The following is a 16,833-nucleotide window of genomic DNA, read 5'->3' as shown; positions in this document are numbered from 1 at the left end:
CAATAAACCATTACCCCAGTAACTTTAAGACATTTGTATATTTACTGTAAACAAACAAGGTAGTCGCTGAGAGGTTCCACAGTCTCAACTGACCTCTGCACTGCGTGTTTTATTGTGGGCCACAGGGTCGGATTTGGTGGAGTGCCGAGGACAGAGGTTGCTCCGCGGCATGAAATAGGAAGAAGGATGCAATTCTTTCAGTGCCACTGGAGCTAAAGATTTGTGATTTTCTCACACTGGCGGATCTTGAAGAAAAAGGTTTATAGGAAAACAATTCATCCTCTTTAGGAAAGTTAAAAAGAAAAGATAAACACACACTAGTGGCTCTAGGTTGTGGGGAAAGAAGCTAAGATTTATCAAAAGAGTGGTGGCAATTTTGAAAAAGACTTGCACTAACAATACCATCGGATAAGATGCAGATTTTGTTTGTTTACAATAATTACACCTAGACACTACATCTGTCGATAATTTGACAATCACCATGAAACACTTATGTTTCAAAATGCTATATGTAGCATCTTTAAGTCTGGCTAACACACTGCCTGCCAAGCCTTCTTTGATCTCATGGGCAATAACACAGATAAGAATATCCTCATTGTGAATCTGATGAATCCCAGGAGCTAAGCAGTGCCTTGTGAATCCGCAGTATCATGTGCTGTTCATCTATCCCTATTCACACTTCAAAGTGATTGGCAGGCGAGGGGCATTGCCTATTCAAATGCGAGCACCAATCAGGGCTCTTGCACTTTGTCTGAGGGAATCCTGCACCATGAATGGAGACTTCCAAGATTACAGCTCACTGTGCCACGCAGTTTGCCGTCAGCCAAACTTACAAACACCCACTCCTTCCATGTTTCCTCACCCTCTCCTCTTCAGTCATACAATCCTCTTCCCTTCCGTCTGTTCTCTACTTACTTTTCAAAGGCTCTCTTCTTCTAGCCTCCAACACTTCTCTGCAGATACTTACCTCATCCTCCTACCCCCTTTACTTCCTCCACATCATCTCTTTCCACCAATGCTAGCCTGGTTTCCTCTGTGTTTCTGTCTCTGGACACTAGCTTTGCTGATATTTGAGAGGTGTAACTAATTGGCAAGGCTTCCCACCTGTCTATTAGCATAAGACTATACTATTTCCATGCCCATGACAGCCAAATGCGTGACAGGTGAGTGAATGTGTGCTTGGTTTTCTCAGGTTCAGCAAAGACTTCAAACCAGAACTTTGGCAAGTCACTCCAAACCATAACATCAATGAATCACTCATCATCATACATTCTCCCCTTCATTTTACCCCATACCACACCTGGCTTTGCACAACTTCATCCACTCATCAACAACATCCAAACATTCTTCAAGCAATCCTCCATCCACCCATGATCCTCCATACCTTATCAGCCATGATCATGGACGAGCCTCCATGGATGCCCAGGATGGGTATGAGCGTCTGCGAGGAAATAAAATCCAAAATCTGGGCGATGGCCTCCTGGTCAGTGCCATCCCCAAACACCACGCCGTGGATCTTTGTCCCGGACATCAGGTCGCACATATGGGTGATGATGCTTTTCGGGTCGGTCTCGTTGACCAGCAGTGTGACCACGTTGACGTCGATGGGGTCCTCCTTGCTCCACAGCGCCCGGATGTCCCGGTCTGAGATGTAGCGCGTGCGCCCCAGGATCACTGCAATGTTCAAGACCGGCACTTTTTCCGAGGCACCGCCACCTCGCTGCTTTTGAGCCGCCACGGGGTCCGCAATCAGGGTCACTGCCACCAGGAGAACCAAGGATAGCAGCACACTATTACCACCACTGCCACTGCTGCAACTGCTGCTCCTTCTACCCCTCCTCTTACTCCTTTTGCTGCTGAGGGACATACTGCCAAACCACTTCATCCCCTGCATGGGAAAAAGGATGAGGAAAAACAGAACAGATGAAGACGGATCAGAAAGAGAGAAGGAGGTGGCAGGGAGAGGTGTGGAAAGATGATGGCAGAGAGAAAAAGACAGGGGAGATAAATTGTTAATGCACAGCTCTTTAAGCCTACACATTCAGGTCGCATCTTTCTTTTTTATTCCACTTCTTCTCAGTAACGTTATTAAACACATAAACCTTGTGGGGAGGGAGATGGCCTTGAGAGGAAGTTGCGGAGGGGTGAGAGAAAGAGAAGATGACTAACAAGTATATACTTTATGGTCACGACGCTAGGATCAGATGATTCAAGAGCAAGCTGTGCTATTCGGAAGAGGCAGGCAGACATTTATACAGTTTACAAGTGTAATATCCTAAAACTCAACCTTCACCATAGATTGACTCATAACTTATCGGGGGGCACTACGAGTGACAAACTACACTGAACATTTATACACATTTCACTTTCTGCCTGCTGGTTGATTTAGTTATTACATCATTTGCAGTGTTGTGCAGGACAAAAATATATCCCCTGAGGTTTGCTCCAGCGCCACCATGCGGTCAAGTTTTCTTTACCTGCAAAGGTATTCCCATCAGCCTCAGCTATTCTGTCTTTTTACAGGGTTCCTACAGCTCACGGCAAGTTAGGTTTGAGACTTAATACAATTTTTTTAATGACAATAACTGCGAATTAAATAAGACCAATTTTACAAGAATCAAAATTGAAGGAAAAATAAACATAAACCGACATTAACAGAACTGGGAAATACCTGGCACATTCCGTTTCTTACTGTGCATGTGGGATTTCACTGCCTTGATTCCCATCATGCTCAGTTTGAAAAACCCTTTAGCATAAAGTACATTAAGCTTTGTATGTATTGCCTTAAATCAGTTTCAGCAATGCCTTCAAGTCATGGTTGAACATCCAATTTTCACTGAATTTACAGTCTTCCCCATGTCATCCAGGGTAAAGCAGCAGCTAGATGCAGACTACTCTGAGCATACCAGGCAGAAACACAATAGGAATGTTAATTCTATTTTTATGACTTTTGGAAGATTAATTTAAAACATAAAAACAGGCTACCAATTAAGGCTCTACTTTTAAATTAATTAATTTAAACACAGATTTGCAGGAACCCTGTTTTGTGCTATCTATCTAATGTTAGCATGCTAAAACACTAATCTAAGATGGTCAGCATGCTGAACATTATATCTGCTTAGCATCAACATGTTAGCATTGTAATTATGAGCATGTTAGCATGCTGAAGTCAGTATTTACCTCAAAGCACTGCTGAGCCTCAGTACAGTCTCACAAAGCTGCTAACATGGCAGTAGACTGTTAGTGTTGCTCATATGCAACTAACGTTTAAAATTTGGTTGAACCATTCACAGCTGCCTAAAATGAATCAAACCGATAATTCAAACATCATGTTCTCACTACATTAACCCCACTGTCATGAACTTAGTAGTGGGCTGACACTGAATACAATTGTCAAGACTTATAAAACCATGTGCTATTGTCACACTAAAATCTTAAATTCAAAGTCTGACAGAAGGGGCATCACAGTGCAATCACAACACTGTGGAACTGTATGGTAAGATCTGACATAAACATTAATAAAACTGTGATTTCAGTAGTAAAAAAAACAAAAGAAAAAATAAATACTGTCTTTAATAACGATGGTTACACCTGCACTGTGATGCTAGTTAGAGCAATTCCTCACCTGCAGCCTTATTTATCAGATTCTTGTATAAATGATTCAACATACAGAGAACAGGAGGTAAGTAAGAGACACATTAGAGAAAGGCTGAGAAAGAAAGAACAGACTGATGTAAACCAGCAAGTGCTATAAATAGCTTGGGATGCCACTACGGGCCTCGGACAGGGGGCAGAGGGTTGGAGAAGGGTTTCCTCAGTTGAAACAAATGTTTGTGTGTGTGTGTGTTTGAGAGTGTGGATGTGTTACTCTGCACCAAGCAGAGCTGAGGAGTGCAGTGACATGATCATCAGACACAAATCACAACCTACACCACCCCTCTCCCTACAGAGATAACGCTTGCTGGACCTCCTTGGACGTCCAATGCTCAGAGAGCATAAAATATTGAGCGAGTGTGCATATGTGTGTCTGTGTGTGTGTGTGTGTGTGTGTGTGTGTGTGTGTGTGTGTGTGTGTGTTGGTTTATCATGATGTGCAAGACATATGAGCAGGTGTGCTGAACAGTGGAGCGTGAGCAAAATCAGAAGGGCATGAAACATATGGTCACATAATGTGTCCATGTGCATTGCTGACGATTTATGGATTCACTGACAGGTCTGCGTGCCTCTGCGTTGGTGCAGAGCCTGTTGGTGCATGATTGATTCACAGGAGCTGTTGTTTATCAAAACCAGAACAGATTTAAGCGCTGAGATCATAAGATCATAAGAAACTATCCTCATTTACAAAATGTTCTTTTGCATTAACATAAGCTGCAAAACAACACTGTGAAAAAGACTGTGAGATAACCACATGTTGCCAGCTATTGTCTTCTCATAAGCCACCGGTAAAGGAGTGACTCATGCAGATTTAATACTTACAAGGACATGATGTTTTCAGTCCTGCTTCTTCGTCAGCCTGTGTCTTGGTTAACAGGATACCTTGTAGCACTTTTCTCAATAACAGTTAGGACATTTTATTATATTATTGGTCGAGTTATTACATTATTGGCTTTATTACATTTTTAATCAGGTTAAGTGCAAGTTTCATTACATTTTAAGGTGTTCCTACATTTTCAGGATATTATTACATTATTAGGTGCCACAATTCAAGCAAAGGGCAAAAATACAGACTTTATTAAAACTGCATTATTGGACATTTTTTAGCATTTTGCTGCTATTTTCCCATGAACTGAAAGCTAATATTATGTCATTATATCATAGGCATAGGGATGCCAGCAGTTAACTGTTAATCAGTTAACAGCCACAAATATTTTTGACTGGTTACAGATGTTGGTCTATAAGTTAAGTTTGCTACTCTCCAGTATACTGCACTGCACACCAACTGGATCTGGTGGGAGCTAATTAGCTAGCCATGCCCCCATTCGGTAGCCTGGAAATCCAGACCCAAATCTAGGGTTTTAGGGTCTGGCCATGAGTAATGAAAATGGCCCAACTCGAGGGGCGGCACCAAGCATGCATTTGTAAATATCACTGCACACAATTGGATAACACTACGACCAATCAGAACAATACACGGGGTGACATATACGCTTAGCTACCAGCGGAGCTAACTGGTAGATTAGACTCTTGCCATATCTGGCAGCTGTGATTGCCGCAGCTCGGTTTCATGGGCATAGGTAATGAGCATCATTACTGATTGCCAGAGTGACTCGCTGAGCAAATTCAAATCTGGCTACCAGGGTACCCATTCGGCGATGACCACTAGTAATGCCATCTCGACCCAACAGAGTTGCTGTGGAAATGTGCATTTGCACTTGTATAGCGCTTTTCTAATCTTCCAACCACTCAAAGCTTTTACACTCCATGCCACATTCACCCATTCACACACATTCACACACTGATGGCCAAGGCTACCATACATGGTGCCACCTGCTACCCAGTAACATTCATACGCTCTCACACATCAATGGAACAGTCACCGGGAGCAATTTGGGGTTGCCCTAGGATGCTAGGACATGCAGACTGGATGAGCCTTGGATCTAAACCGCTGATCTTCTGATTGGTGGACGACCCACTCTACCTCTGAGTCGCCCTAACATGCCCACCCTTTGGTCTCCTCCCAGGCTGTCCCTGCGAGCAAGCAGCTACATTTTGACCGCAAACCACCTTTGGCATTTGTAACAATTTTGGCACTTTTAGCTCTCTAAGCAGCGTTGGCGGTGTCTGTCTGTCAGCAAAGCCAAGAGGAAATAAAAGGCATGACATTTAAATCACAAAACATAAAAATGTACCCACCTCTAAATAGAAAGTGCTTTGAAATGTGACACCAAAGCGTGTTGTGTTGCGTTTTCTTCTTAAAAATGTTAGGAGTTAGTTAGTTAGCAGTTAATGGGTGTCAGGCTATCGAAAGCAAAATTTACCAGACCCGAAATGCCTATCCAGTGATTGCATATCAGTATGTGTGACGATGCAGATCTGGATCTACTGCAGACGCAAAGTGAAAATGTCCAAATGTTTTGCACTACCAAGATAGTACATTTTGGCAGGAGTATGTATCTGTAATTTCTAGTTTTGGGTTTGTTGCAGGTTGTGCCATTACGTCTCTGTATTCACCTGTTACCTATTTTTTAAGTAGACTGATATAAAGAAGAACAAACTACTTAGCAAAGCAATTCAGTCCAAATTGTTTTGTGTGCCACCCACACCTGCCAACTGCTGTTTAACTGGCCTTCTGAGTTTCTGAATTGTCAGAAAACTTTTTCATATTGCTGGCATCCTTATGAAAATACCTTCTCGTCAAGCAATGTAATAAAAGACTTTTTTTAATTTGTAAAGTTTCCCATTACTGTTCAACCCTGTTTGCCCCAAGAAAGACAAAGCTGCGGCTGCATTGTCTATTTGTAAGTATGATGATGGTTTTAGATTATTTTCTGTGGGCTAGGATTTGTCATACCTTGTGATTCTGTAATGAAATTGAGACTCCAGCGGAAGGCTCTGTTGTGCGCTGAATAATGCATGTGGGCTCACTGTGTCATCCTGTGTTTTTAAAACAAGCGGAGGACTGCTTGTCTCTCCCTGCCCAACTGAGCATAAACACTGTTAGAGCAGACCTGAGGATGAATCATCCAAATCTCGGTCCATTCACTGCAGAGAAAGGAGCACCGATGCCTAATAGATTCCGGGTGTCAAAGAGCCGTCTTCGTCTGTCACCCAGAAACTGTAGGATTACATGAAGGCTTGCTCTGACAGTTCGTGAAATCACTTAATTCTGCGGGACTGACATTTATTTCTCAGTGGAACGATGGGATACTTTCTTTAAATCCCACTTCCTACTTTTACACACGTTCACACTGAGACACAGTATAACCACAGTCTGTTGTCCTGTTGGTAAACAGCTTCACAAAACATTTCCGATCTTTTACATGTTCTTCGCTTCAGAACGGCACCCATGTTGCTGACTCCCCTTCCAAGTCTTGCTAAAGAGCACTTGAGCAGGGCGGACTCTTCCCGTCAAGAGGCATTAAAACCCAAGCCTTCCGGTTGAAGGAGTGTCTTGATAATTACTACACCATCCTGCTTCTGCAGCTGCTTCTATTATCATTTTAAATATTACATTTCACTATTAATATCACAGTATCAGTTGGACCATCTCGCTGTTCAAATGCTTTTCATCATCAGCGGTTTCTGGGGGTTACAGGAGAGTTATGAAGCCCACACCGTCTCAAAAATCCAAGCAGAGAAGCTGAATAAAACCAGCCCCAGATTGCTGCAATACTGTTACATAAATGCATACTGTACACACACTGTAGAGGGATTTGGAGAAAATCTATATGTTGCCTCTGTTTTCATGAATACTAGATAGGATAGATGAGGATGATAGAAAGCTACTGGGCCATTTCAGGACATGCAGTATCCTCCTCAAAACCTATCTAGAGAAAAAAACTAGGGGTGTAAATCCAAAGCTTCGACAGTACAATACAATATACAATATTGTAACGGACTGGGTGACGTGAGGTTAACTGTATGGACTGTCACTGTTACGAATGTGTTAAGCTCTCCTACAGTAAAAAGTTCTCTTATGGCAGTTCCTGAGGTTTCTGTAATGTCAGTGAACGTATCATTCCCAGTTCTGCTTGTCAGTCAATACTAACACCTATGACAGTGACCTGTGTGAGATACCCACTTGTGATTGGCAGAGGTTTGAGGACGTGTTGTTATTCCGGCTAGTTCGAGTGTGTGTGTGTGTGAGCCGAGGAGCGGGAGTTGTTGAGGTAGCCGCTAATGCAGAGAGCACCTTGTGAAGCAGACGGGTATATACTCATTGTCTTTCTCTTGGCTGCTTACCTGACCTGGCACTGGGCCGCTATAACTGTTTGAATGTTTAGGAAGGAGGTGTGCTTGGACAGAAATGGTGACGCAGATGTGACATGCATCGGGGCTTTCACTTTGCATCGATAATATTGGATCTTTTATCACTGAATCGATGTATTAATCCAGACAGATGTATCGTTACATCCCTAGAAAACCAGACACATCTTTAACTGTGGGCAGCAGTAATGGTGCAAGGCAAAGCCAGAATTATAAGAAAAAGGTCAAACTGGTACCAATTTGGCATATTATGGTATTTATAGTAACAGGCGAGTCCATTGTTAACAAGATTATCTTTGGTTTCCAATGGGTGGTGTGCAAATCTGAATAACAAAAGGGTGAGTTTTTTTCTGTCTCAACTCTGCAGCATCACATGGGGATATTAAGCCGAGAAGGTTAGCGGGAAAATGGACATCAGAGGAGAAAAACAGGCAGAGGAAGTGAGGGCGATGCAGAGAAAAAAAGTATAATGAGAAAGTGACATGGACATTCAAAAGAAAAGAGGAAGACAGACAGACAGAGAGACAGAGAGAGAGAGAGAGAGAGAGAGAAAGAGAGAAGGAGAGAATCCCCAGCCAAATCGGATTGGGGCAGTTTGTCGTCACACAAAGGCTACCGTTTCTTGGCACCACAACAGTAAATGATGTTTGGCAGGCACATCCATACTACTGGCTATCGTGCACACACACACACACACAGACTCATATTTCCTACCTCGCACAAGCGCATGTACCCTTACCAAGTCTAGAAAACAATCACTTTCTCAGTGATCAGTGAATAAGAAAGTGAAATATGATCTGATATCCTTATCTTACGTCTTCCTTTTTGGAAAATCAGAAACACGCTTTGCACACACACCCACTGGCACTTAAATCTCTCTTGCCACAATTCCCATGTGGCTTCACCGCCACAAAGCCCACATTTGTGGTCCGCACACAACTAGGTTTCGCAGGCATCAATAATTCAGCCGCATTATCTTTACATGATGATTAATATGATTGCATTTACCGCTGCGGTCGCATTCGTTCTTCCTTCTATCTTCCTAAATGGCATTAAAATTACATTAACATACTGTACACACTCTATGGATATGATTTATTTACAGAGTCAGGGCTGGAACGGTTGAAACCGAGGATGATAAGTGTATGTTTTACGATGCCACGGCCCAGAGGACGCATGTGTGTATACATATTTCTGGTTTGTAGAAGACTGCACTTCATATTGTATGTATTTTTCCATCCCCCATTGGCTCCTCCAGTTCTCTATATTCATCCGTCGCCCATTCACTTCTCTGTCCACCCCTTCCTTCATCTTTTGTACTGCTTTCATCCCTCTATAGCTCCTCCACCTTCAAACGCTGTCTCCCTCACTAGATTGACTTAAGCACAAAATTGCAGCTGAATGTTCAAAACTCAAGCAAAATACATTTTGAGCCACTACTTTTCTGTGAATATACTGTGGAAACTCACCAATGCAGGGTACAAAATCATCCACCGGCAGTGGTATAGAGGAGGGTATATGCAAGTGAACGGGGTTTCTCTTTTTCAGACCATTCACAGTAGAGTACTCACTTCCTCCTTGGTAACCTACGCGTATATCTAGTGGTATACCACCTTATTAGCTACCACGACACCACTGTCCACCGGTCATACGCAAACCACAAATAATTTAGATCTCATAAAAGTGCAAATAATGTGATAATTTATTTGGTATCTTGAAAGCTCCCTTTGATATAAACCACATCGGTGTTTAGACTCTTTGCTGTCTAAGTTGTATGTAATGAGAAAAAGGGATTAAAAGAATCTGGCAGCAACAGTAAGTCGCTACGCTACATGACCAAAAGTATGTGGCTCCTTGGTGAAGTTAAATTTTAATGCTCCGGAGTATAATTATATTAGACAACAGTGTGTAATTACTCCTGTGCCTATTTTACCATAAAGAAGTTGCTTTTATGTATGTTTGGTCCGGGGGCCTTTGGGGTTGGGATGCATCACCCACCATCAGTGGCCGACCTCAGTAGCGTGCTTGCAGCCAAATGGGAGCAAATCCACGCAGCCAGGTTCCAACATCTTGTGTAAACCCCTTTCAGAAGACTGAAGACAGTTATAGAAGCATATTTATTTCCATGCTGTTTGAATGACTTGTTAGAAAGTCACAAATAGGTCACTTTCTCAGCAATTTCATCAGCCTCCTCGTCTAGACCTATTCAGAAGAGGAACAATTTCATCAACCACTTTGATAGTTATGTGTTATCATCACTTAATTTCCAATATGTCTGCTGTCTGCTTTTTAAGTCTAATTTTGAAATCTTTAATCTGACTCTTTTTCCTTGACTGCTGTAACACTGGAATTTCTCAATTATGGGATCAATAAAGGTGTATCTTATCTGATCTTATCTTTGACCGTAACCAGTAGGCTATTTTAAGGGGGGGCTGAAGGGGAACACTATCCCCCTCGTTATCAAAATTACCAAAATGTACCCCCCTTGTTAACCTGATATCACTCTCCATCCTCTGAGTCCGGACTCAGATGACGTCCTATCCGAACCCAGACCTGTAACCAATACGTAATTGAGAGATGTTCAATTTTGAAGGAGCATTCTATATTAACCAGGGCCATGTTTACAGCACTGGTTAGCAGACCAGGAAACTCACAGACCAATTACATGCTGTGATGGTCACAGCCACACATGGTTATGTTTTCCCAAGCCACCCGTTAAACTCATTAGTTTGTTATTTACACATGTTACTTTTATTTATTGTCAACTATACCAGAACAATTCAAATCACACAGTTGGTTTGATTTAGAATCCATTTATTTGCTTTTAACCTTACATTAACCTAATTTAGGTCTACACATTTTAGCACTGTAGGGTCACACAGGTAAATTGTTTGAAATGAATTATTTGTTTCTTTGTCTTTCAGTTATCGTGGTTGGTTTGGGAGGTCCCTTCCTGGTGGAGCAAAAGGTGTGGCTGAGGGCTGAGGACTCTTAAATCCCAGAGCCAACTCATTGGACCAAACCATGTGCTGCCATGTCATGGGGGGATTTGGGTTTTGATAGTTGTGCTTTATGTTTAGTTGTAGTTGCCGTCCATTTTAGTTACCCCTTGTGTATTTTTGGTTTGGCCAAGCTATTATATATGCTCTCTCGTGTGATTTTGACACGTCAGTTTGTTCAGCTAATATATTGAGTATAGTAATGTTATGTTGACCTCTTCTATAGGACTAGTTATACACTTCTTGGTTTGTTATTTTTTATGCTTTTTTGGGGGGGGGGGGTAAATAAAAACCCATGAGTTTGTCAACAACCTGCGTCCTGTTGCCTCACTGCTTGGTCCTTCACTTGTGTTAAATCATCTGACATGATGCTACTCAACCAATCAAATCTGTGCATTCCGGTAAGCATTGCTACTCCAGTGAGTGAGATACACACACATAAGAAAGACGAGACAAGAAACAACAGTCGGAGAAATAAGTAAGTCAGAGAAAAGTAATTTCAGATGGGGTGTTCTGAAGAGAGAAAGGTAGACAGCGAAAACAGAGCTTTTAATCAAGTATGGACAGACTCTTACACGTTCACTCTTCCCAGGGGTAGTTCAAAACCACCATGTCTCATATGTTCTGTGACCATGCCGATTATTAAAAAGGAGGAATGTGAAGCACCGCTACAAGACAGAGCACAAAGCATCTTTGAGCAAACATACCCACTCAAATCTGAGCTAAGGACGCAGAAAATAAAATATTTTATTGTCCTACTTTTGACCCTGGTAAACTTTAACCAGCTGTGTCTGGGATCAGGGAACCAGGGACACTGAGGTTCTTCCCCCTGTCTCTGGTTTTCGTTTATCAGTCTCTTCCTGCCCCTACTCCACTGTCTCATTGCCGTACTGCACGTCTGCAAAGTTATGCAAAGACTAATTCTAAAATAACTCAATTCTAAAATAACTCTGCTCTGTTTCTTCATTTATTCATCTGTCCCAAGACATTTCCCCTCTCTGCCATCAGTCTCCCTCTCTGGTTCCTATTTCTCTCAGCTACTTCCATTCCCGGGGTTCTGTATCCCTCCATCCCTGTCCCGCCTACGACTCGAGCAAAAAGCTCCAGCCAGGCTGTGAACCAAATCCAACTGTAGATCCCACGTCACACCAATCCTCGCATCCCCTCATTGGCTCCCCGACTTCAACACAGCACTTATCACATACAAGGGCCTACATGGTCTTGCCCCTTCAAACGTCTCCAAACTCTTACATCCTTACACCACCCCTGAGCCACTCAGATCATCCGACCAAGGTCTGTTATTCATACCTGCTCCCTCCATAAATCCGAGAGTGATTGCGCCTTTGCCGTAAGGGCTCCGTCCCTCTGGAACTGCGTCCACGCCTCTGTTAGATCAGCTGAGCCCATAAAGTGCTTCAAATCCACCTCTACTGACTTTCCTTCCCTGTAGTGACTGAAACTTATTTGTGTCCTCTGTGTTTGTAGTATTTGTGTCCCTTCTCTCCCTTTATAGCGGCATATGTATGCTTCTTACATTTCTGCCTCTGTATCCGGTGAAGCACTTTTTGTAGTACTTTTTAAAAGGTACTTACTTTGTATTTCAAGAGATTCATTCTAAAATGAGATTCTGCCATTTGAAGAGAACAGACACCAAAGGCAAGGAATTGTATGAATGCAGATGTGCCGCTCAAGTTGGGATCTGTCTACAGTCCTTTGCATACAAAGTGACAGCAAAGTTTAAAGGGATTAGAAATGTAGTTTTCAAAGAATGGAGGACAGTATTGCATTGTTCTTGTTCTTAGAAGAATGCCTTTGCACGCCATTCTCAACATCTGTGTTACATTGTCAGGTAACATCCTATGCTGCACCAAAAGTGATGTTTTTTTAAAATTCCAGTATCAGCAACTTCTTTTGCCTTTTTGAAATAAACAGAACTTGATGTTTTGCACGAGCAGTGATAGACACCTTGGCTAAACGAACGAGGAACCAAAACTAAGGGACATCAAGAAAAGATCTGCATCGTCAAGTCCCAGTAATGATGTCACAGTGTCACCCAAGCTGCCTACCTAAGGGTTGGTCTATGGAAAGTGCAGTTCTGAAGCAAATAGAATGTAGCTCCAATGATGTTGCCAAGATTAAAGGGGCAGTCAGTTCACCACACAGCGTGTGAAAACACCTATATAATGTCTTTGGTAGCATTGGAGGACCTTTCTGAAGGGAAAATTACCCAAGTGATATCATCAGGATTATTTTGGCTAAAATTGCAGCATTTGAAAGACATGGACATTCATCAGGGAGGGAGCTTCTATTAAAAGATTATGGGAAGTAATGGATCCAGTGTTTTCGGAGATTTAGCAATACTACAAACTAAAAGTCAGGATATCTCAACCTCTGACGCTTTGGTTTTGACTGTTCCTTTCCAATCATGACTTCTTCAAACTTTGCTAGAGTGTCCCTAAAAGTAACCCCGAACTATTCCCCATGTCTTCTGGCATTCTTCTCCTTTGTCAGCTCATTCCTCAATCCATTTTCTCTCCCAGCCATTCCCTTATTCAATCCCTCTCCCTCTCTCGCAGGCCCCAGCCATCTGCTCTGTGTGCCCTGACGTGTGCATGAGCACCCATGAGAAGCCCAGTGGAAGTAATCGTCTGCTACCACTCAGGCTTCAACATGTTGTCTGCCCACTGCACATACCTCTTCAGCTCCCTACAAACCCACTGTGTGTATGTGTGTGTGTGTGTGTGTGTGTGTGTGTGTGTGTGAGGGAGTGAGAGAGAGGCCGACTAAGAAGTGAGACCACTGGTATTCTCTTATATAATGGGTTTGAACAGTGTTGCTCTCTTTCCCTCTCTGCACCTGATGCCCAACACACACATTTACCCCCCCTGCTCCATTAGAATATTAAACTCTTTGCTTCAGAACATCTCCTCGCTCATTTATTTTCCTTTGGTGCCAGCTGCATCCGTCAGTTTCTGCTTCATTAGCATGCAGAAGGCCCACATTAGTCCATTGTCTCTTTTTCTGAATTTCAATTTACTGTACTGGCATGCCATGTAAATACATTCATGTTGCTAAAATATATAAAGGAAAATACTGGCTATAGCAATGATTATTATACCACAAACAAATTACACATGGTCATTTAGGGTGGTCTGTCTGTGTCGCTTTGTGGCAGCAGGCAACAAAGTAAGCTTCTGTAGCCCCGCAGCGTTTCTGTCTTTGCCCAACAGGAAAGGAATCTTTTCTCTGAAGCCACCTCTGAAGGCCAGAGTCTGAGGTGATTTCAGATTTTTATTCAGCCATGAACACCGCTGATGAATTTGAAACACAGAGCGGTGCTTGCCTTCGCAGGAGCAATCTTTTCGGTAGCCTACATGATGGCGACTTGATTTTATTTTTAGAAAAAGTGTCCCCTGACTGACTAACTTCAGAGCTGTCTTAACGCTGTCTTCATCTATATGTAAATAGAGGGGTGTTAAAAATCAATCACATCTCCCCTGTCTCTCACACACTCTTGCAGTCTTCTCATTTTTTTCTTTCTAAACCCTTTTCTATCACCTGTGCTGCTGCTGGGGCAGAAATGATCTTGCATGGACACACACACACACACACACACGCACACACACACACACACACACACACACACACACACACACACACTCTTGTTGAATAGTACCCTAAGGCAGAATGGTGACAGTCTATGGTAGGGCCCTCAATCTACATGTGGGGAGGTATTGGGTTAATACATTGTTTCCTTTTGCTGTCATAAAAAATATGGATTGCCCTTCCATGGGCTGCAGCTGGCGCCTTTACATAGAGAGGGAGAGGGAGCTTCTGTGATAGGAGAACTGCGCTTCAACAACGTGACTGAATCCCAAGAACAGGAGAGAGGGAGAGGGGGTGAGAGATGTAAATTCATTTGGATCTCCCCATTATGTTCAATGGGATCAACACAATACAAGTGCGACCCCTACTGGTGCAACGTCAGCCTGCCTCCTCCAGTCTTGGCCAACACGCTCCTCACATAGTGAAAGATTTTTTATTTTTTTGGGGGGGGGGGGCAAAGTCCGTGTTCACTTTCTGTCACGTTTCGGGAGGGCACATGCGCAATTTTTGTGGCTTAAATGTCATTATAACTTGGAAAATACTCGCTGCGTTCTTGGAGATCTCCCAAATGTAACGCTGGCTGTTCGTCCTGATATGGGATGGAGAAGAGCAGGAAGTTGTGCCAAGCAGCGGCGCGATCAAAACCCCGCAATGGGTTATCCATCCTTTGGATAAAATCACCAGAAAGCACAGCCGGTCTTTATTTTGTGTGACGCGCGCTCTGCGCTAAACTCAGCTGATTCTGGTAAAACCCACCGGGTTCACACCGTTTTTTGGTAATGATATTTAGGGGGTGCTGGGTGCATGTGTCCAACTACCAAAGGAGGCACGTATCTTAAATTCTACAGTCAGTTTGTGTTTGTACATTAATTCACGGCAAATTCGCTTATTTCTGCCGGCTGAGAGATGCTGTGTACAGATGCGCTTTGAAGCCGCCTGCGCTGCGCTCACTGCGCCAGCGTTTTGAATTATGAAGAAATTATAACACTTGACGTGAGAGCTGAGAGAGGATAATTTGATTTTTAGTGTTTGCATCTCGCACTGCGTGCCTCGCATCGTTCAAAACCCCCAGTTGCTCGTGTTTTAGGGACAGCTGTGCTCTCCGTGCTGTGGGTGCCGCACTTTGGATAAGGGGGACGCCTGTGGGTACAACCCGCACGGCGCCCGGTGGGGGGGGACAGAGACAGAGACAGAGACGGTGCATGATCATTACAACCCCCAAATTACACGGGGAAAATAACAAAGTACTTACAGCATCTCCCTTCCACAGAGCTCCAAAACAGTGGTGTGAGATGACATTGCAACAGTCCCCTCTCTCCTCTGAGAAACCATGCAGCCTCTGATGGGGATCACACTCACAAAACACTGCACAACAGGAGAAGAAAAAAAAATCACTGAATCTCTGGCAATGTATTATTTCCACCGTGTCCCAAAAAAACTGAATGAAATCCCCCGTTTTATCACTTCGCGAGCGCGCAGTTGCAAATAAAAATCACTGTTGTTGTAATCCAATCTTCATTGTGTGTGCGCCTACTGCTGATTCTCCACTGCAATCTCTGCTGGCCCCGCGCATTGTGGGGGCTCAACCTGCCTCTGTATGATTAGAGCTCCCGGTATCCCGTTATTCCTGTCCCGGGCGAAGAGAGCGAGAGGCAGGTGAGCAGCCGCCGGACGCACACACAGACGCACACGCACATTGACTACTACAGTAGAGGCTCCGGCGTCCTGCAAACCGTGGGACCCGCTCCCAACGTCTCTCTCTCTTCCTCTCTAGCTCTCCCGTCGTGTGTGTGTATGTGTGTGTGAGAGAGGGAGTGTATGCGTGTGCCGATGTGCACGCGTGCGTGTGATTTCGCGGTTTGTCTATGTGTATGCCCGCGCGCTTCTGCAGAGGCAGGGGCAGCTGGATAGATAGACGGACTGTCGGTCTGTCGGGCTCCCTCTCTCCCTCCTGCTCTCCGCACTAAAGCTCCTTCAGGGAGTAGCTCAGTCAAAGAGAGACTGATACAGGCAGAGTTGGGCTAAATGATTCAGACAGCAATTTTTACCCTCCTCTCTCAGACATCTCCATTCTCATTTTTGTCAAGAATAAACCCTCTCTTTGCCAACTGCCCTCCATTCATGCCTTTTGGGATTTCTATACAGTCAATCCATCCGGAAAACTTGAGCACAGCAGAGCAGACAAGAGGATATAAAAGTACACACACACCAAAGACTGGTGCAAAGAAGAAATACAATATTAATAAAGAGCTGATAACATTTGTTCCACCTCCACCCACCATTTTACCTCCAAAATAAAACA

General features: G+C 43.5%; 1 protein-coding gene across 2 annotated transcripts in view; it reads right to left on the bottom strand.

The window, feature by feature from the left end:
* Window positions 1-16,478, bottom strand: part of grin2aa (glutamate receptor, ionotropic, N-methyl D-aspartate 2A, a) — a 248,795-nt gene extending 232,317 nt beyond the window's left edge. For both annotated transcript variants that reach the window (XM_049561003.1, XM_049561004.1), the window contains exons 1-2: window positions 15,784-16,478; window positions 1,385-1,888 (exon numbers count right to left, since the gene is read on the bottom strand). In XM_049561003.1, the coding sequence (XP_049416960.1) occupies window positions 1,385-1,885 (501 nt within the window). In that variant the 5' untranslated portion in view covers window positions 1,886-1,888; window positions 15,784-16,478. The remainder of the gene's footprint in view (window positions 1-1,384; window positions 1,889-15,783) is intronic.
* Window positions 16,479-16,833: the final 355 nt, after the last annotated feature.

Source organism: Epinephelus fuscoguttatus, linkage group LG19, assembly GCF_011397635.1.
Source record: "Epinephelus fuscoguttatus linkage group LG19, E.fuscoguttatus.final_Chr_v1".
Lineage (NCBI taxonomy): Eukaryota > Metazoa > Chordata > Actinopteri > Perciformes > Serranidae > Epinephelus > Epinephelus fuscoguttatus.
This window is presented reverse-complemented; position numbering and strand designations above follow the sequence as displayed.